The sequence below is a fragment of the Paramormyrops kingsleyae genome, chromosome 19, assembly GCF_048594095.1.
Source record: "Paramormyrops kingsleyae isolate MSU_618 chromosome 19, PKINGS_0.4, whole genome shotgun sequence".
NCBI classification, from domain to species: Eukaryota; Metazoa; Chordata; class Actinopteri; order Osteoglossiformes; family Mormyridae; genus Paramormyrops; species Paramormyrops kingsleyae.
Window position 1 is genome coordinate 26,499,604 of NC_132815.1, and position 20,670 is coordinate 26,520,273.

General features: G+C 41.1%; 1 protein-coding gene across 5 annotated transcripts in view; it reads left to right on the top strand.

Moving 5' to 3' along the window:
• The first annotated feature begins 13,100 nt into the window (after nt 1–13,100).
• Nucleotides 13,101–20,670, top strand: part of xrn2 (5'-3' exoribonuclease 2) — a 34,666-nt gene continuing 27,096 nt past the window's right edge. For 4 of the 5 annotated variants that reach the window (XM_023841758.2, XM_023841760.2, XM_023841761.2 and 1 more), the window contains exons 1-16: nt 14,042–14,295; nt 14,798–14,925; nt 15,011–15,122; nt 16,025–16,136; nt 16,325–16,383; nt 16,556–16,645; nt 17,197–17,269; nt 17,425–17,475; nt 17,738–17,895; nt 17,974–18,048; nt 18,251–18,384; nt 18,478–18,535; nt 18,667–18,774; nt 19,106–19,150; nt 19,338–19,478; nt 19,587–19,631. In XM_023841758.2, the coding sequence (XP_023697526.2) occupies nt 14,221–14,295; nt 14,798–14,925; nt 15,011–15,122; nt 16,025–16,136; nt 16,325–16,383; nt 16,556–16,645; nt 17,197–17,269; nt 17,425–17,475; nt 17,738–17,895; nt 17,974–18,048; nt 18,251–18,384; nt 18,478–18,535; nt 18,667–18,774; nt 19,106–19,150; nt 19,338–19,478; nt 19,587–19,631 (1,464 nt within the window). In that variant the 5' untranslated portion in view covers nt 14,042–14,220. Of the gene's footprint in view, nt 13,158–14,041; nt 14,296–14,797; nt 14,926–15,010; nt 15,123–16,024; nt 16,137–16,324; nt 16,384–16,555; nt 16,646–17,196; nt 17,270–17,424; nt 17,476–17,737; nt 17,896–17,973; nt 18,049–18,250; nt 18,385–18,477; nt 18,536–18,666; nt 18,775–19,105; nt 19,151–19,337; nt 19,479–19,586; nt 19,632–20,670 lie in introns of those variants that run through there. The other variant, XM_072702483.1, reaches the window with a different exon arrangement.

Below are 20,670 nucleotides of genomic sequence, written 5' to 3' on the forward strand. Positions count from 1 at the left end.
ATACATCCCAATAAATTCCTCATGAGGATTTAAGTCATGATCCACATAACGAAGACATACAGATTCTTGTTCTTGACCTGATATGTCTTGTGTCCCATCAACAATCAAGGCAAACTGTGTGACTGGGAGACATCGAATAGTGTTAGCTATTCATCTTATAATTTCATTGTTCATTATGCCTAGTATTTCATTCTGAATGAGAGGACTTGTGTGTCTCTAACTACTTCTGTAAAACAGGGTCATCTTCTTTAAGATGTTGGGATAGATTACCTTTCTCTTCTACATGACCTCATATAGCTAAACCTTGCCGAGCTAAGTATTTGATGGAGCCTACAGTCTTCAAAAATCCATACCTTGCCTGTTGTCTGGCAACAGCTGAAGAAAGCTGTGAAGCACATTGTTCCCTCTTTGAGCATAGATGTTCATGGCATGCATATGCAACTGACTTTTTGCATGCCTGGAGACCCTAAATTTTCAAGATATCCTGCCTACCATGCTGCCTACGACATCTCCACTACCTGTGACATCCTTCCGGCCTGCTCGCCCTTCTGCCTGTGATGACTTCCCTGTATATCCTGCTGTCGTAACACTGTTTGCCCTGCCATCTGAAGCAGCTTCAGCACTTGCCTGTCATCACCTCCCTGCCCCCCGCTTTGTGACTCCAATGTTAAGACTGGGAAAATGTGATCAGTTGACTTTTCCTGTCAGCCCCAAGAGTATAAGCTCCCCCTCTGAGTTTTTCCTTGCCACTGTCGCCTCTGGTTTGCTCACTGGGTAGGGATGCTCTAAAGGGCTTTGAGACAATGTAATGTTGTGAAGACGCACTATACAAGTAAAATTGAATTGAATTGAATTGCTTTGTGCACTGGGGCTCAGGGCATGCTGGGAACAGAATAGGGTCCTCCTCAAACCGTTCCCACTGTTTATTGTAAGCATACAGTAGAATATCTTCGTATGCTGATGCATTAAGAGTTCCCTTCACTGGAACTAAGGGGCCTAGTCCAACCTCTGAAAAACAACACTATAACATTATCCCTCCTCCAGCAAGATTGACAGTGGGCAAAATGCAGTCAGGCAGGTTATGTTCTGCTGGCATGTGTCAAATCCAGACTCATCCATCAGACTGCCAGACAGAGGCATGTTTCGTCACTCCACAGAACACATTTCCACTGCTCCAGAGTCCAGTGGTGGCATACACCACTCTGTCCGATGCTTGGAATTGCACTTAATGATGTGAGCCTTATATGGAAGCTCATTCTATGAAGCTCTCAGGGCACAGTTTTTTGTGCCACGGTTAATGCTAGAGAAAGTTTGGAACTCTGCAGTTATTGAGTCAACAGAGCGTTGGTGACTTTTACACGCTATGCGCCGCCTCAGCACTCAGCAGCCCCGTTCTGTTACTTTACGTGGTCTGCCACTTTGTAGCTGAGTTTCTGTAGTTCTTATATGCTTCCACTTTGTAATAACATCTAGCACGGAAGAAATATTATGAACTGACTTAATGCAAAGGTGGCATCCTATGACAGTCAGGTTGGGGAGCTTGCGCTGATGCAGCGCATTGCCACACCTGTTTTAAGACAAGACAGGAAACACCAGGAATCTAAAGACTTGGACCTTCGTCCTCTTGCAAAGACATCGGGAAGAGCCCCGATCAGAGCCTCCATTGACTCCGCTAAGATCACAGCATCGTCGGCAAAGTCAAGATCAGTAAATCTTTCTTCATCAATGGATGCCCCACAGCTGCTGGACCCCACGACCCTGCCCAACACCCAGTCCATACAAGCATTGAACAGAGTAGGAGCAAGAACACACCCCTGGCGAACCCCAGAATCAACTAGGAAGAACACAGAGGTTCTCCCTCCACTCTGCACAGCACTCACAGTACGAGTGTATAGGCCGGGCATGATGTCCAGCAACTTTCGGGGGATCCCGCAAAGTCTCAGGATGTCCCACAGGGCAACTTGATCAACGCTTTACGAAAATCAACAAAGGCTGCAAAGAACCTCTGTCAATATTCACGCTTGCGCTCGATGAGAACCCTAAGTGCAAGGATACGGTCGATGGTAGACTTCTTAGGTGTAAAATCAGACTGCTCCGGTCGCTGACTGACAAGCAAGTGATCATGGATCCTGTTAAGGATGGCCCTAGCAAGGACCTTACCTAGCACTGAAAGCAGTGTTATCCCCCTGTAGTTGCTACAATCCAGGCAATCACCCTTCCCTTTCCAGATAGGGACTACAAGTCCTGTATTCCAGTCAGTTGGGATGATGCCTGACTCCCAAATGGAAGCAAACATTGCCTGCAATGACAGCAGGACAGTCTTACCACCAGTCTGGAGAAGTTCACCCCGGATACCACAGATCCCTGCGACCTTCCCTACCCCCAGCTAATTCATCACCCATGTAATCTCATAGAGATTGGGCGGTTTGCAGCTGATCAGAGGGTCAGCTTAGGGAACTGTGGACCCAGAAATGGCCAACATCCTAGCTGGAGGGTCAGCTTTAAACAACTGCTCAAAGTAGCTGGCCCAGCGGGTCACAACTGCAGTGTCATCTATTAGGAGCGTTCCATCAATCGCCCTGACTGCAAGTCTCCAAGGAACAGATTCAGATGTGTGTGATGCTATGATTCCTCTGGTAGCAGGATGTGGGTCACTAGACCACAGATGGTGTGTCACCTGCTCACAGATTTGTCTAACAAACGCCTCCTTATCTGCCCTCAGGGCCCTCATAGCCGTCCTTCTCAGTTCCCGGTACAGACTGGAGTTGACACCAAGTCAAGCGCTGCAACTCCTCTCGATAATATCCAGGGTGCACTACGAGATGAAACACCTCCTTCTGGGAACACTGGCAACACCAACACAACCCTCGGCAACCTTCAGGGTCTTATCACGGAAAGTTTCCCACATCACATTTGAGTCAGCAATTGCACCCAAGTCTGCAAGTTCTTCACACAAATTGCATGCAAACTCATCAGAAACAGCTTGATCTTGGAGTCTGGCTAAGTCCAGTATCTTTCTCCTAGTAGGTGCCTACTGGATCTAAGCTGAATCTTCAGAGTAGCAACAATAAGTCTGTGGTCAGAATTCACAAACTGGGCAATTCTGAACAACCCATTCTTTCACAATTGTTTGTAAACATCTGCGCAGATGTCCTGCTTGACTCACAATACAACGATCCTCCCTTGGTTTGTCTTGGGCGACCAGAACCTTCACGACGTGTGTGGGTGCCCTCACGTGCCCATTGGTTCCCACATCTGGTGACTGTGACATCTGCATGCCCCACATGCCGGGCAATTGCACGATACGACCACCCGGCCTCATGCAAATCCACAATGTCACCACTATCAAACTCGGTCAAGTGCTGGTAATGCTGTCTAATGCGTCTACGAGGCATCCTCTGTGTCTGGTGACTAGACATGCAAGCTCCTTGCAAATCGAATCATTTACATACCCTGCATGTGTACCAAATTACATCCAAATCTGACTATTACTTCTGGGTGTTTTTTTGTCACTGATTGTGTGTACATATCAATAATCAAGTAATCTACCAATTAATCTGACAATTCATTGAGTAATCGTATATAATACAATAATATTAAATAATTTAATATAACATACATTGCAATGGGTCCAAACCGATACATGCAGTTCAATTAGGCAATCCACATAAGTTGCATGTTTTTGGATAGTGGAAGGAAACCGGAGGATCTGCCAAAAAGTCAGGCACACGCAGGATGAACATGCAATCCCCACAAACACAAAGCAGTGATGTGCGGCGACAACACTGCCAACTGCGCTACTGTGCCACTCTTGTTTCATAGGCATGCATTTCATACGCATGCAACTGTCACATCGCAAGGACTGCGATAGTCTGCTGGGTTCAAACCATCGATAAGTTGTGCTAAAATGCAGTGCCTATAAAAATATACACCTCCCTGTTGAAATACCAGGTTTTTGCGATGTAAAAAAAATTAGATCACAAAAAATGCAAAAGTGCTCGAAATCTGTTAGATTGTGAGAGCATCTCCTGTGCACAGCTATCTTCAGGTCACCCCAGTTGGATTTAGGTCTGGACTCTGGCTGGGCCATTCTAAAACTTTTTCTTCTGATACTTCTGATCATACTTTTATTGATTTGGATGTATGCTTGATGTCATTGTCATGCTGAAAAGTGAAATTCCTCTTCACCTTCAGCATTTTAGCAGATGCCTGAAGGTTCTGGGCCAAAATTGACCAGTATTTGGAACTGTTCATAACTCCCTCCACCTTAAATAAAGCCCTAGTTACAGCTGAAGAAAAATAACCGCAAAGCATGATGCTGTGACCACCATTCTTCACCGTCAATTGGTGATGTGCAGTGTTGTTTTTGTGCCAAACATGCCTTTTGGAATTGTGGCCAAAAAGCTTCAACCTTGGTTTCATCAGAACATAACACATTTTCCCACAAGCTTTTGGAAGACTTGATGTATTTTTTTGCAAAATTTAGCTGGGCTTGGATGTTGGTTGAACTTTTTGGCCACTCTTAAATATTCGGAAAACTTGAAATATGGCTATATGAACTTCGTTCAGGCCTAACACACAATATGTTCACCCAAACGATAACACTGGTATACAGTGATTTTGGTGCCAATGGTGTCTGAACGGTTTTATATTACGTTTGTGGTGCTGATTAAGAATATGACTTCGGTTTTGTCAGATTGGCTCTAGTTTCTGAAATATTTAATAGTTAATTAATTAATTAATGCTTTACAGCCCATTGTTGCATGCGAGGGAGCACCAGGACAACAGCCCACCCCCACATGGGGGGCCGCACCAGAGGACACCCGATGGGAAACAGAGCAGTATCTAATGTGCTTTGTAGAAAGAAGTGAACATACTGTAAATGTCACGCCCCGCTCCGTCCGCTCCCGATGTGTGCCACGCCCACCTCGTTACCTCGTGTTCAGCCCTAATTGTGATTGCCTGTGTCTTGTTAAGTCTAGCTTGTCTTGTGTATTTAGTCCTTGTCTGAGTCAGTCTTCCCCAGATTAGTCATTGTATTGTCATGTGTAGTGTCCGTGCCTGTCAGTCTGCGTGCAATAAACCCCGTTACCCTGACTTCCTGGCTGCTTTCGCCTGCTTCCCTGCTCGCTTTAAGCCCGAACGTGACAGTAAATTTGTGTTCAAATTCAACAAATACTGCACATGGAATGGTCACTACAGAAACAGAAATGCAAAAAAAAAATGAAAAAAAAAAATGGAGTGGTCTGAATCCAGAGCTGTGTAATATGGGGTGCCGTTTGTAAAGTTATGAAACATTTTTGTACTTGTTTATATATAAATGGTATGTCTATATATAAATATTAAATGTAAATGTCAAATATAAATGTTAAATGTAAACGTAAATATAAAAGTTAAATGTAAATATAAATGTTAAATGTTAACTTATATCTAAATGTTAAATGTAAAAGTTAAATGTAAATATAAATCTAAATGTTAAATGTAAAAGTTAAATGTAAATATAAATCTAAATGTTAAATGTAAATGTTAAATATAAATATAAATGTTAAATATAATAATAATAATAATAATACATTTTATTTCAGGGCGCCTTTCAAGAACCCAAGGTCACCTTACAGACATAAGAAATAAAAACAATAAATTACAATAAATTACAATAAGATAAAAGAGGAAAAGCTATAGACAAGATTGACTGCAAGTAAATACTGTATTTAAAGCAAGTAGACCATTTTGAACAGATGTGTTTTGAGCTGTGACTTAAATGAGGAAAGGGAATCAGTGTTCCTTAGGACTGGGGGAAGTGAGTTCCAGAGCCGAGGGGCGGAGCGACTGAAAGCTCTGTGCCCCATGGAAGTAAGACGGGCAGAGGGAACAATGAGATGAATGGCAGACGATGTTAACTTATATCTAAATGTTAAATGTAAATCTAAATCTAAATGTTAAATGTAAATGTTAAATGTTAAATATAAATGTTAAATGTAGACTCTAAATGTTGAGAACATATGCAAATTAGCCACGCCCATCTGCATAGAAATGGGCGGTAACGACGAAATTAGCCCGCTAAGTGGTTCGCTTGCAAAACGGCAGGTCCAATCGCGAGGACCGTAATGCATTGAGAATATCGTCACTGCTACGCGTCGCTCGTTCGCATGTCTGTAAATACTGACGCGCGATATGTTTCATGTGATGTGTTTTCACTTTTAAGGAAAGTGAAACTGTAAGGTGTGTCCCCCCCTCGAATGACTTTTCCAGGGTGGGGGGGTGCTTCTTCATTACATATGGTGTCCAGACAGGTATGCAGCTGGACACCCTAAATGAGGGATCATACTTAAAAGAAATCTGACCCTCACAAACGAATTTGAATTCTTGTCCAGCTCAGAGAGGAAGGGGGTCATGGTTACACATACAGCAGGCCAGATGGGGTAACACGTCTTTCACACATTTCTTATGGTCTGTATGAACCCACAGTGTATCATCACAGGCAACACTTGCAAGGTCTTCAGCATATATCCAGAACTCAGCAAGCAAGAGCTAAAAATCACTGAGCAGCTCAGCGGAATGTGCCAAACCAGCCCCATTATAGCTTGTTGGGTTATTAACTGAACGGGTAGAACAAAAAACAGTATATTTCCTTGCTGCTTACTTCCATTTTCTGTTTGCCAGATGAACATCACTAAACACATCACATGAAACATATCGCACGTTCGCGCGTCAGTATTTACCGACATGCGAACGAGCGACGCGTAGCAGTGACGATAATCTCAATGGATTACGGTCCTCGCGATTGGACCTGCCGTTTTGCAAGCGATTTCTTGCCATTTCCGAACAAAATGTTCAGCAGCAGCATCTTACGAACTGCCGCCATCAGCTAAAGCATGGCGGGAAATATTTAAGGCCAATTTATACGATACTACTGAGTCCCTTCTCGCCCCATTAAATATTCATAATTTATCGATGTTACAGTGGAAAGTGCAGATGATGTTGCTCCCGGCTGTGAAGCAACGCCATGTAATGCAGCGTTCTATAGCACCTAAGTGAACCGAATTCGTCATATTGTCCTCAATCGTCCCTAACCTGCAACCACTTAGCGGGCTAATTTCGTCGTTACCGCCCATTTCTATGCAGATGGCCGTGGCAAATTTGCATATGTTATCAACATTTAGAGTTTACATATAACATTTGTATTTAACATTTAACATTTAGATTTACATTTACATTTAACATTTAGATATAAGTTAACATTTATATTTAACATTTATATTTATATTTAACATTTACATTTAACATTTAGATTTATATTTACATTTAACTTTTACATGTAACATTTAGATTTATATTTACATTTAACTTTTACATTTAACATTTAGATATAAGTTAATATTTAACATTTATATTTACATTTAACTTTAATATTTACATTTAACTTTTATATTTACGTTTACATTTAACATTTATATTTGACATTTACATTTAATATTTATATATAGACATACCATTTATATTTACATATGATGAACAATTGTGCAAATAATCTACACAGCAAAAAATATGATGATCCACAACACCATTGACTTCTAGCTAAATGTCAGAAAATTGCACTAAATGTTGAAAAAGTGGCAAGTACAAAAATGTTTCATAACTTTACAAACGGCGCCCCATAGTGTAAACACTCCCACAACGAAGGATTCAACACAGTCGTCTATCTTTATAAAGTGTTGATTTTGATTTTATTTAACCTTTATATAAGCTAAATAAGTCTGTTAACTGGACCATAATAGATTATAGTGGGTATTTCAATCACTGTGGAAAGACACAAATAACTCCATCATAATTGCTTCATTTACGTTGACGGTACAGGACAGTACTGCCCACAAAACAGGGCAACCAACGACTGCCATAAATTAAACCCCGAGTTCGTTAATAAAAGCTACTTAAGTTATCAGGTATCTAATTTACCACGCTGTACAATAACCTGTTAAGAGAAATCATAAGGCAGCATACCAGCTGTAGCCGAATCACAGTGAATCAGGTTTAATCGTAAAACAGGCGCTCTTTTTAAAAGCAGCATTTTTTTATTAATACATCATTGTTTGAGATACTAGTAGTCATGTTACGTTCGCGAACGATCCGATTCGTTTTAACATGTCTGGCACGAACAAAGGGATCCAAGTTGTACTTGTGCTGTGGAGGATTAACAAAGCCCCTAGGCTGCATGCACTTTCTGCAGTCCTCTTCTCCCCAATACGACACAACTATGAAACTATTAAATATTAGCGACTATAAAATAATTTATACAAAGTCAAAGAGAATGAGAGCAATCATATCAGAAAAACAACAACCCGGTAAGCTTATACATTCACATTACGCAGTAACAGGTGTTAGAGCTCAAGAGACCTCATTGAAAAATCTCGGTAACCTTAAAACATCTGATAAGGTGCGTGTCAACAGCATGCACAATGGCACAGATAACACAGACCATAGATAACCTTTCTTTATTCCAAAATAATATAAAACACGTTCTTACTTTTAGAATATTTTCCTCCGTGCTTTCATATGGCATAAAACTCGATTGATCAGGCTGCTAAAATCCGTTTTACGTATAAACAGATTACACATACCATGCAGTATGGGAGGTATTTTCTGCAAGAAAAAATAAAATGAAAATGATAAAAAGAAAATACAATTTTCACTTTGCCATTTAGTTTCCAAAGTATGTGCGCAAAAATCCTGCAAAAATGAAAATGAAAATGTAATAGCACCATTTGCATTTTAATTTTACACTCATGTATACGAGTCAGATGTGAAAAATTAAAAAATAAAATAAAAACCCTTTTCATTTTCTAGTTCACTCTATGCAAATATATGTTAATCGGAGCGGAGCGGTGGGCGGAGCTACGTATCACTGCATAGCTTCTCACTGCGTTTGCGGATTCCGTTGTCTTCGCGTTTCTTCTCCATGGTCAACCTTGTTGCCCGATCTAATGGCAAAGTCACACGCGGCTTAAGTTAGCTGCTTATCTGCAGTTTCCGATTCGTTTAGCTTCTTATTCGTAGCGTCTTATTTTGCGACTGTATGTTCACTTCATATTCGCAGCACCGATAGAAGGGAATGTTTGCGCATGATGCAGTTTTTACAAAACATTTTGGAAATACAAAATAACGTATGAATAAAAGGTTTGAGCTATAGAACGTATATTTATTTCGTATAAGAAAGTCTTCCTGTACTGAAAATGGTGGAATTACCTGGGCATAATTTGATTTTCCATTTGTAATAGTAAACTGGTCGCATGACACTTTGATCAATTGTTCACACTCATTTGAATAAGAAGCCATATTTCCAAATAAAATGCGGAGGCCTTATTCATCTTAGGTGAGGCAAATATGAAATGCATAGTACACAGCAGGCATATGCCACTCTAATGACAATGAAATTAGCCTAGCTGAAAACATGGCTGTCTGGCCCAGGCTAATTTCATTGTTCCCTTACAATGACATACCAGCCATATATATCGCACGACATAATATTTTATTTCGTATTTTCAAAATGTCAACTAAAACCTGTACAGCATGTGCAGCTGCGAACACTCCCTTATAGGGAAGCTGGTAGTAACTATATTAAGCCGTGAAATAAGACGCTAGGAATAAGATGCTAAACGAACCGGAAGCTGCAGATAAGTAGCGTTAATTAAGTTAAGCCGCGTGTGACTTTGCCATGTTTGGGCGACAAGGTTGACCATGGTCAAGAAATACGAAGACAACGGAATCCAACGCACTGAGAAAGCGCAGCAGTGATCCGTAGCTCCGCCCACCGCCCCGATTAACATATATTTGCATGTAGTGAACTTGAAAATGAAAAGGCAAAGTAGTAAATGAAAAGTCAAATTGAAAAATGAAGACAGAAAGGGTTTTTAATTTTATTTTTTTTATTTTTCACATCTCATACATGACTGGAAAATTAAATGTAAATAGTGCTATTTCATTTTAATTTTTGCAGGATTTTTGCACACAGACTTTGGAAACTAAATGGAAAATTGGAGATTGTATTTTCTTTTTATCGTTTTAATTTTATTTTTTTGCAGAAAATACCTCCCATATACCAGGGTTGCCAACTTTAGTCAGCTGGCTAGAGTTAGATTTTCAATTCGAGACAAGTCTGCATACTCATTGAGAAGGGTCTGGCTGCAGATCTCCACCAGGGGGATCTCCACTAGAGGGATGGAAACACGTGATCTCCACAAGCGAATCTGAACGTGACGTTAGGCAAACATGCATGGAGGTGGTACCAGATATCACATAATCGTCACACACAGCCCGGACTTTAACTCGACCGAACAGAAATCGAGTCTTTTAAAGTATATACTTATTATTTTGGTGATCGATTTAAATTATATTATTAACATTGGAAACGGACGTTAATAATGTATTTAAATTCTACAAGAAGGGATGTTAATAGCATGTGTTATTTTTATTATTTCAGTACGTGTGAAATTCTCACTTTAATACGGAGCCCCCGAAGTCCCATAGGGTGATTTTTTTTTTAATCGTGTGGCACAAGTTATTTTCTTGTGCTCACAAGTTATTCTGTGCGCACAAGATAATTTACTCTGTGTTTGAGGCCGAGAGTAATATGACAACTATGTCTACCAAAACTATGTCTCGACGTCTAAACAAATCAACCTGGAGAGACATTTATTTACAGTCAACAAGTAACACCATGAACTCATTTTCCATTTTTTTTTATGCTGCAAACTGTTTCTTTGGCATTAAGGGTGAATTATACAGTCCGTGTTTATGGTTGCGACAGAGGTGAAGCGACATGAATTCATGCGACATGACAATATTTTTCCTTCGGTCATTATCGTAACAGGTACAGTAAATACAATAAATACACTCACCTAAAGGATTATTAGGAACACCTGTTCAATTTCTCATTAATGCAATTATCTAATCAACCAATCACATGGCAGTTGCTTCAATGCATTTAGGGGTGTGGTCCTGGTCAAGACAATCTCCTGAACTCCAACCTGAATGTCAGAATGGGAAAGAAAGGTGATTTAAGCAATTTTGAGCGTGGCATGGTTGTTGGTGCCAGACGGGCCGGTCTGAGTATTTCACAATCTGCTCAGTTACTGGGATTTTCACGCACAACCATTTCTAGGGTTTACAAAGAATGGTGTGAAAAGGGAAAAACATCCAGTATGCGGCAGTCCTGTGGGCGAAAATGCCTTGTTGATGCTAGAGGTCAGAGGAGAATGGGCCGACTGATTCAAGCTGATAGAAGAGCAACTTTGACTGAAATAACCACTCCTTACAACCGAGGTATGCAGCAAAGCATTTGTGAAGCCACAACACGCACAACCTTGAGGCGGATGGGCTACAACAGCAGAAGACCCCACCGGGTACCACTCATCTCCACTACAAATAGGAAAAAGAGGCTACAATTTGCATGAGCTCACCAAAATTGGACAGTTGAAGACTGGAAAAATGCTGCCTGGTCTGATCAGTCTCGATTTCTGTTGAGACATTCAAATGGTAGAGTCAGAATTTGGCGTAAACAGAATGAGAACATGGATCCATCATGCCTTGTTACCACTGTGCAGGCTGGTGGTGGTGGTGTAATGGTGTGGGGGATGTTTTCTTGGCACACTTTAGGCCCCTTAGTGCCAATTGGGCATCGTTTAAATGCCACGGCCTACCTGAGCATTGTTTCTGACCATGTCCATCCCTTTATGACCACCATGTACCCATCCTCTGATGGCTACTTCCAGCAGGATAATGCACCATGTCACAAAGCTCAAATAATTTCAAATTGGTTTCTTGAACATGACAATGAGTTCACTGTACTAAAATGGCCCCCACAGTCACCAGATCTCAACCCAATAGAGCATCTTTGGGATGTGGTGGAACGGGAGCTTCGTGTCCTGGATGTGCATCCCACAAATCTCCATCAACTGCAAGATGCTATCCTATCAATATGGGCCAACATTTCTAAAGAATGCTTTCAGCACCTTGTTGAATCAATGCCACGTAGAATTAAGGCAGTTCTGAAAGCGAAAGGGGGCCAAACACCATATTAGTATGGTGTTCCTAATAATCCTTTAGGTGAGTGTAGGTGTCAGTAATATCAAAAAATGTTACTTGAACTCTGTCTTAACGCAACCGAACAAAACATCAGTGTCAATATCAAAAGTACTACATAATAACTTATATAACTTGGTCACAATTTATTGCACGCAGGCTATATTTTGTGCATCTTTAATATTGTTGACACCGATGTTTGGTTCGGTTGCGTCAAGACATAGCCTACCACTTTACTCGGTTTGTTGATTTGTTCGCCTCGCCGAGTTCCCCTAACATTTCTTGTAATTACTGACACCTATTTATTGTATTTATTTTACCTGTTTATACCTGTTTTATTATTGACTACCGATAATGAAAGAAAAAAATATTGTTCATATCGCTTCACCTCTGTCACGACCATTTATACAGACTGTATACCTCAGCCTTAATGTAGTAATTGTAAATTATAAAATTATAAATAAATTTATAAATATTTGTCTTGTGCGCACAAGTTATTATTTGGAATTGGAAGGAATAGAATAGCTGCGTATAGCTGTCATATGTTATGTATAATTGTAATTGTATTTACTCCTTCCAGTAATATTAATTACAAGGCTGTTGTATCTTACTGTACCCTAAATGCCAGGTCTAGCAAACGTAGTACGGCGTCCTGAAATAAACCTCTTATAACATATGACAGCTATACGCAGCTAATCTATTCCTTCCAATTCCAAATAATAACTTGTGCGCACAAGACAAATATTTATAAATTTATTTATAATTTTATAAATATTTTTTATTTTTCAGTAGACAGTCAGTCTTAGCTTAAGTAACCAATTTAAAGCTAAATTTGGAGGAAAAAAAATCACCGGTCGAATGCTACCGTTGTTGCTTGTTCTACCCACTTTTTTCTTTCGACAAAGCTAAACACCCTCCCACTGACAAATCCAGGCTGTGCGTGGAGTCATGTGATATCTGGTGCTGCCTCCATGGCGTAAGTTTGCAAACGTCATGTCCGGATTTACGTGTTTCCGTCCCTGTAGTGGAGATCCTCCTGGTGGAGAACTGCAGCCAGATGCTCTTGTACACATTTACATGTACGTATGTAACCTTTTAAATAGTCTGTATAGGGTTTGCAAACTACCCCAACTCCTTTTCGGTAGCTAATATTTTAGGTTTATAATAAAATAACATTGATTTCCTTGTAAGATTTCTTTAGTGAGAGTCAGAAAGCCTATCACGCCAGATGCATGAGAGTTGGCAACCCTGCCATACGCATACCAGAAAATATATAACGGTATAAAAAGCGCCAAAATATGTATTTAGAGTCCAATGTATTTGGCCTCCTCATTCAGTTTTCCATTCAGTTTTAAACAGTCACCAGTTCGCAAACAAATGAACAAACAATAAAGGATCAAACTAATAAAAAAACATATACGGCCAATACCCCCCTCCCTCTGTTCACGCTGGGCCACTAAGCTGCAGCCTAGTCTACCATGTTCATTAATCCGCCCCTAAACTTGAGAACCGTTATTTTTATAGCTGTGTCCAAATAGGCTTTTTGCTTTTTATTGTTGTGCCCCGCGGACAGGCCCTAGAACGCTCATTAGTAAAAAGCAACAATACACCTTATAGCAGCCTAACGAAACATTACATTATATGCATTAATACACTATTACAATATTATATTATAGATAACTAATAAATATGCCTACAATATGGTTTAATTTACGTGGACCGTTTTGTAATGAAATATATTTAACACTTACATAGAAAGTAATATGTACGCGTTACGTTTTTACAACCAAATAACGGAAACGCGAAAGTCGACAGTATGTCTAATATTATTTGATATAAGTATAATTGTATAAATTTTAATATAATTTCTCTGGATCTGTGCAATATTCGTGTCATAGCCCACAAACAGGACCGATATATAATGTCCGCTGAGGAAAGGGGGGCAATTTATTGTGTTGCACATTACCCATGATCCTTTGCTGTAAGGTTACCGGATGACCCGGAGATGCATCCTGTCGCGCAAGTTAGCCATTTACGCGTAGTAGGAATTAACTAGGGAGACGCATACCGTTTCGTTTTTTTAGCCATACAGTTTTAAATACCAAATTATTTTATAGTTGGTTTGTCTTGATTTTATGGGCAATGGGTGTTCCGGCATTTTTTCGCTGGTTGAGTCGGAAATATTGTTCCATTATTGTGCATTGTATGGAAGAAAAGGTGGGTGCTCGCGTGTGTTTGCTTGTAAACATTTAAAGCGTGGAGGCCTCTCGCCGAGCTGATCATTTGGGTTGTTATTTTATAGAAAAAACGTTTTATAATAAGTCCTCTGCCAGTTTTGCTGTGCTGTGTCTTATCCTAAGTGAACTTTTGGTCGGAGTTGCTCGTATTACCGTGTGTAATTAAGTCGTTACTTTTTGCATTTGTAGTGGATATTTATGTTTACCTGTAATACATGGTCAATGTTAGAAAAGTATTAGCCATCTAGATACTAGGTCGGTCAGACTTTTACTGTAGGTGACGATAAAGTTAGTTTTATTCCCATGTGCCATTTATTTTCTCCGTACGCTTTGTTATTGTCTTAGACAATTTAATTGATGCATATCCACGCATATTAATCACGGACTTGTGCTAGGTATGGGATGTGCTATGTTTGGATTTGTATTTTTCCCGCAATGGGCTCTACTCGTTTGGCGCGTCCTAATGACTTTCTTCCCGAAAGGCAAAGGAGTGCAATGGAGTTCGCATACCTGTTGATACAAGCAAACCCAATCCAAACGAAGTCGAGTTTGACAACTTGTACTTGGACATGAATGGAATAATTCACCCCTGCACACATCCAGAGGACAAGTGCGTAACTAAACGCCTATACGGAGTGTTATTCCTGAAATCACAGAAATGCAGAAAAGCATGGTGGTGTTCTGTGTTTCCACAGGCCCGCGCCCAAAAACGAGGATGAAATGATGGTCGCCATTTTTGAATACATCGATCGTTTGTTCAACATCGTCCGCCCTAGAAGAGTGTTATATATGGCTATTGATGGAGTTGTAAGTTTGCCTCTATGAAAACAAATGCCATGATCTTACCTCAAACTTAACTTCTGATCTTTTTCTTGTAATTTAACGGTGAGGCATCAACTGTTCTGTGTGTCCGAAGCAATGTATATTATTCTGGCAATCGGCATTAAAAGACAAGGTCTTTTGCAGGTTGTAGCTAATTTAGCAGACTAGATTTTAATCACATTTATATGGTATATGGGCCAAATTAATTTGTGTTGAATAAATTGAATAACAGCAAGAGGAATTGATTTTTTTCCCAAAAAACAGACCATCCGATTCATGTATTTTGATGGATGTACTTGGTGCAACGACTACAGTGGTGATTGTTTGAATGTAAATACAGGTTCTCAGTTTTGTAGATTTAAAATTATCACATTGATTAAATTTATATGTGCAGACAGTCCCATTTGAGTGAAAGATCAACCATGTTAGAAATGAAGTTTTACATGATTTAGGCTGATCCTTTTCTGATTCAGCCTCTAGCTGTCTGCTGTGAGCAGTCATTCTGCCCACAAGCAACAATTATATAATTTTGCACATTTTTGTCATGTTCCCCCTCATTGACTGACCACTTGCATTTTTAAGATGTTAACAATCTAAAATGCAGCAGTGAAAATCAGGAGCTGTCCAGTAATTCTAGTGCTGATAATCCCCCAACTTCCCACATGCCAAATGATTTGTTCTAGTTTGATCTTAAATGCCTGTGAAGTGGCCTTAATGAAATAGTTTTGTTTGCTTTGAAGGACCCACTGAACAGCCCAGATGACTCATTCAAGGGTTTTTGTTCTCTCAAAATTGAAATATTTTTTTGTCCTGATTTGGATGTGATGTTCCTGTACCATCTTTCAGTGCATGTTGTGTAGGTGTGACCTCTGCAATTCTCTGTCCAGGCCCCACGTGCCAAAATGAACCAGCAAAGATCGAGGAGGTTCCGTGCCTCAAAGGAGGGGGTTGAGTTGCAGGAGGAGAAACAGAAGATCAGGGAAGAGATCTTCCAGAGAGGTGCTACTGATGGGAAACACTCTTAAAGCCACCCTTCTGCCACTCGGACTGTGCTGTCTTTGAAGACAGAACTTCTCTCATTTCTTTGTTGGATTAAGCAGAAGCCTGGATGGTTACTAGTCTTGATTAAACTTTTTTTAATAGTCAAAGTATCGTGCACTGTGAATTACACTTGTCATTTGATATAGGTGGATATCTCCCAAATGAAGAAATTAAAGAGCGTTTTGACAGCAACTGCATCACTCCAGTAAGCAGTTTAACACCACTGATACTTAACTATTTTGGCGTGAACCATGCAAAGATGTTTAGGTTTTCTTTGGGGGTTTTCTTCTAGAAATGCCTGTGATTGATTATGTATGATAAGGGTCCGACATTCAGTTCAGACCAGGCCTGCTTATGTAACTGTTGTTTCATTTTAGGGCACTGAGTTTATGGACAACCTCGCGAAGTGCCTCCGCTATTATGTCGCCGACAGGCTGAGCAATGACCCTGGGTGGCGTAACTTGACGGTATGTAGGGCAGCGCAACCTAACAACGATTTCCTCTTTTTACATGGTCTGAACAGTCATGTGCTGCATGACAATGTTTTGGTCAATGATGGGCCGCATGTATGACGGTTGTCCCATTAGATTGGAGAGTTGAAAAATTCCTATTACCTAGTGACATCATAAAGCAACAGATGACTCGTGTGTTTATGGTGATGCTGTTGTAAACCTACTGCACTGCCAGCCATATAAAAAGTATAGCAGAACTATTTACAGTACATAAACCAATAACTTATCAAGTATTATGTATTTTATATGCTATACTTTTTAAATCTTTATTTTACAGTGTTCTCTTTCTACTTTAGTAAACTTCAGTAAAACTTTAGTAAAAAAGTTTACTGTACCTTAGGTGAGTAGTATGTTGTACCATCTAGGATTGTGTACCCTCTGTGTACACTGATGCTTGCATGATGACGAAATTGCCTAATGGCATTTCACTCATATATACACATGACTATATATATGTGCTGGTTTCATTCCTTTTTCTGTTCAGCTGATGCATACTTTGCACACAGGTCATCTTGTCAGATGCCAGTGCTCCAGGGGAAGGGGAGCACAAGATTATGGATTATATACGGAGACAAAGAGGTAAGTTGAAGGTTTTTCATACACAGTTGTGCAGTGCTGGCTGTATGAGTTATCTGTTAATCATCCAAGTTCTTGTGTACCTCTGCATGCTATGAGGGGCTTTGTGAAGGATGCCTAACGGTTGTTGATTAATATCTCTCTCGTTTTTGTCACAGCGCAGCCCAATCATGACCCAAACACTCACCACTGTCTCTGTGGTGCCGACGGTATGTTTTAGCCTTAGGGGTCACTTTGTGTATGGTGGTTGGGAACAGTAAATCTTTAGCAGGCCTGTTCAGATCTGTTTTAGAGGAACTTAGAGACAGCAAGACGTCATTGTTGATGTGGTGTGTTAGGTAATGAAGTGCTTTTAAGATGAACTGCAGCTTGGATGGTATTACTGAGAAAAAGCTCTAGAATGATCTGTGTGGTGGTACAGTAGCTTACAGCTATGCCCCCCCCCCCCCCCCCCCCCCCCCCCCCATGCAGCTGATCTGATCATGCTGGGCCTGGCCACACATGAGCCCAACTTCACCATCATCAGGGAGGAGTTCAAACCCAACAAGCCAAGGCCCTGTGCCCTGTGTGGGCAGATGGGTCACGAGCTCAAGGACTGTCAGGGAGTGGCTCGTGAGAAGAAGGGGGAGGTGTGCGACTGAAACGCTAAAGCTCCGCCCAGAACATCCTGCCAGCCATGCATGCTGACACATTGTCCTCTTTCTCAGTTCGACCAGTTTGCGGACAGCCCTCCTGTCTCCGAACAGGAGTTCATCTTCATCCGGCTCTCCGTCTTGAGAGAGGTAGGTGTTTCATGAAAGCTAATTTACTGTTACATTTAAATGTTAATTGATTTGTCGTAAATCAGTACTCCCTTTATGTTGTTAACCTGGTGTGTCAGTTCTAACTGGCCTTACACTACTGATTCCAGTGACTCCTTGGCTTGCCTTGCACCTCCTCCCTGTGTTCCCTCACTGGAAAACTCTTGCTTTCTTCCCACTGCAGTATCTGGAGAAGGAGCTGACGATGGCCAGCCTGCCTTTCCCCTTTAACTTTGAAAGGAGCGTGGATGACTGGGTTTTCATGTGTTTCTTTGTCGGAAATGACTTCCTACCCCACCTGCCATCCTTGGAAATCAGGTAGGTTGGTTTGCGCTTGTCCCTCCTGTATGGTCCATCTGAGAATGTCCTTGACACTGAAATAAGCAGATTTGTTTGAATATCTGCCTGTAGGGAGGGGGCCATTGACCGACTAGTGGGCATCTACAAAGATGTTGTGCACAGGACAGGGGTGAGTGTTTTGCGGACTGCTCCTTTGCCCCCCTGCACTGGCTGCGATTTCGTGTTTCCATTAGACGCTCGACCGGTAGGCTCCACCTTATCTGGAGCTGATCCTGAGAAGCTCATCCTTCTGCCTCACAGGGGTACCTCACAGAGAACGGCTTCGTCAACCTGGAGCGGGTTGAGATGATCATGCAGGCAGTTGGTGTGGCAGAGGACAACATCTTTAAGAAGCGCAAGGAGGATGACGTATGATACTTGGATTGTTTACCTTGTTGCAGCTTTTTGATGAAGACAGTGTCTGTGTTTATAGATGAACATCTGTATTTGAAGTTCATTCATATGCCGAGTTGACGCCATCTTTGGGTGATTCGCATACACGACTTGGCTTCCTGGAAGCCTTTTTTAAGTTGGAACAGAAGATAAGTCTTCTGTTTTCACACAACTTGTCAGATCTGGCACATGATAAAAATCAAAGCATAATTAGATATCATGCCATACGCTGATTAGTGTTCTTGCCCTAGGAACATAAGATCTTTTGGAACCATTTTGACTCTACTGGGGTTCATTTCTTTCGTAGGAAGCGTTTAAGAGGAGAATGAAGGAAAAGAAAAAGAGGTTAAAAGTAAGTGAAATGAGCCTGTTCTCCCTGTATTGGTAGGAATCCTAATGCTAGCTGGCGGCTAATGCTGGTGAATGTACCGGTTCTGCAATCAGCCTCTGTAAGGAAGCAGTTCTGTTCCCCTTTTGAATCTGTGGGAGGTTCACTGGCTGGATAAAGGTGTCACCTGCTTACCGTTTTCTTCCCCCAGGCGGAGCAGGCCCCTGCCTTCCTGCCCACAGGGCAGTTCGCCCCTGAGGCCCTGGGCAGGAGAGGAGCCCCGCAGCCCATCCATAATGCCAGGCATACCGCCTTTGAGATGAGGATGCAGGGGCAAGACCAGCGCAACAAGGTGTTGGGCAGTAGCCATGATTTTTTTCATTAGTCCACATTTTGATCTTTCCTTCTGCCTATTGGAAAATCATATCCTTTTCTGATACCCCTTTCATTTCATCAACAGGATGCTGCCCAGTCCTTGAAAGCCCTGATGAGGAACGGCAATCAGGCAAGTCTAATTTTGCCACAAGTTCTGTCTTCAAAAAAATGAAACAACCACGTTTAGCTTTTATATGTACTCTCGCACTTGTAAATGTACACTACATTATGGTTTCTATAACAACCAGGCTTGCTGTGTGCTGCTGTTCCTCTGGCAATTTTAAAGTCTGATTGGGTTCTTCATGCTCGTATTGCTTGCAGACAGAAATTTTTGCCGCATGGGTCAGGGATCAATGCATCCACAAGCTCTTATTGACTCGTGGCCCCAAACCATTTTTCCTGGTTATGTGTCTGTTAAGCAGAGATTTTATATTCTTATCAATTGATACCCTGCCTGCTGAGTTGTGTTCAGTGTTTCTGGTGGCCAGTTTCTTCTATTTTATTTATTTATTTATTTATTGGGACCTGTTACTTGGGCTTTGATTTTGAGCATCTGGAAGCTGAATGAGTTGTGTGGCAGGAGGACGACTGCATCTAATTTCTGAGAGAGCGTCTCTTGTATGTGGTCGGGTCGTCTTGAGCGTCTGTGGAACCTCTTAAGGAGTATTAAAGCAGGGATTTTGATGTTAAGCAAGACGTCATGTCCATATGTGGGTGATGGAGGGTCTGTAGTGTTTGTAGAGGTGTCACAATTCTCCAAATTCACGGTTTGGTTTTGATCTTGATTTTTGAGCCTCTGTTCGGTTCATACCCTTTTTTTTTAATTTGGGCAAGGGTGGATGAATAAGAAACAGGGAAAATTTCTGGGTTTTATTAATCACCCTTGATCTGGAACACTAAAGAGAAGAATACTAGCGATCATGTTAGATTAACTTTGCATAAAATAACTACATAAACAAAAATAAATATGGACATCAAGGTTCCATCTTTCAGAGCCGCAGCGCGAGATTGTGAACATCAGCATTGCGGTTTTGGTCTCAGTTTCAGAACCGTTTAACCACTAAGTGTTGACCTTCGCCTTTGTCCCCCCTGTGCTGCTAGCCCCCCCCCCTCCACCTTAGGCTGTGCTGAGCACCCTAGTTTTTTTTTTTATCGATAGAAATAACATT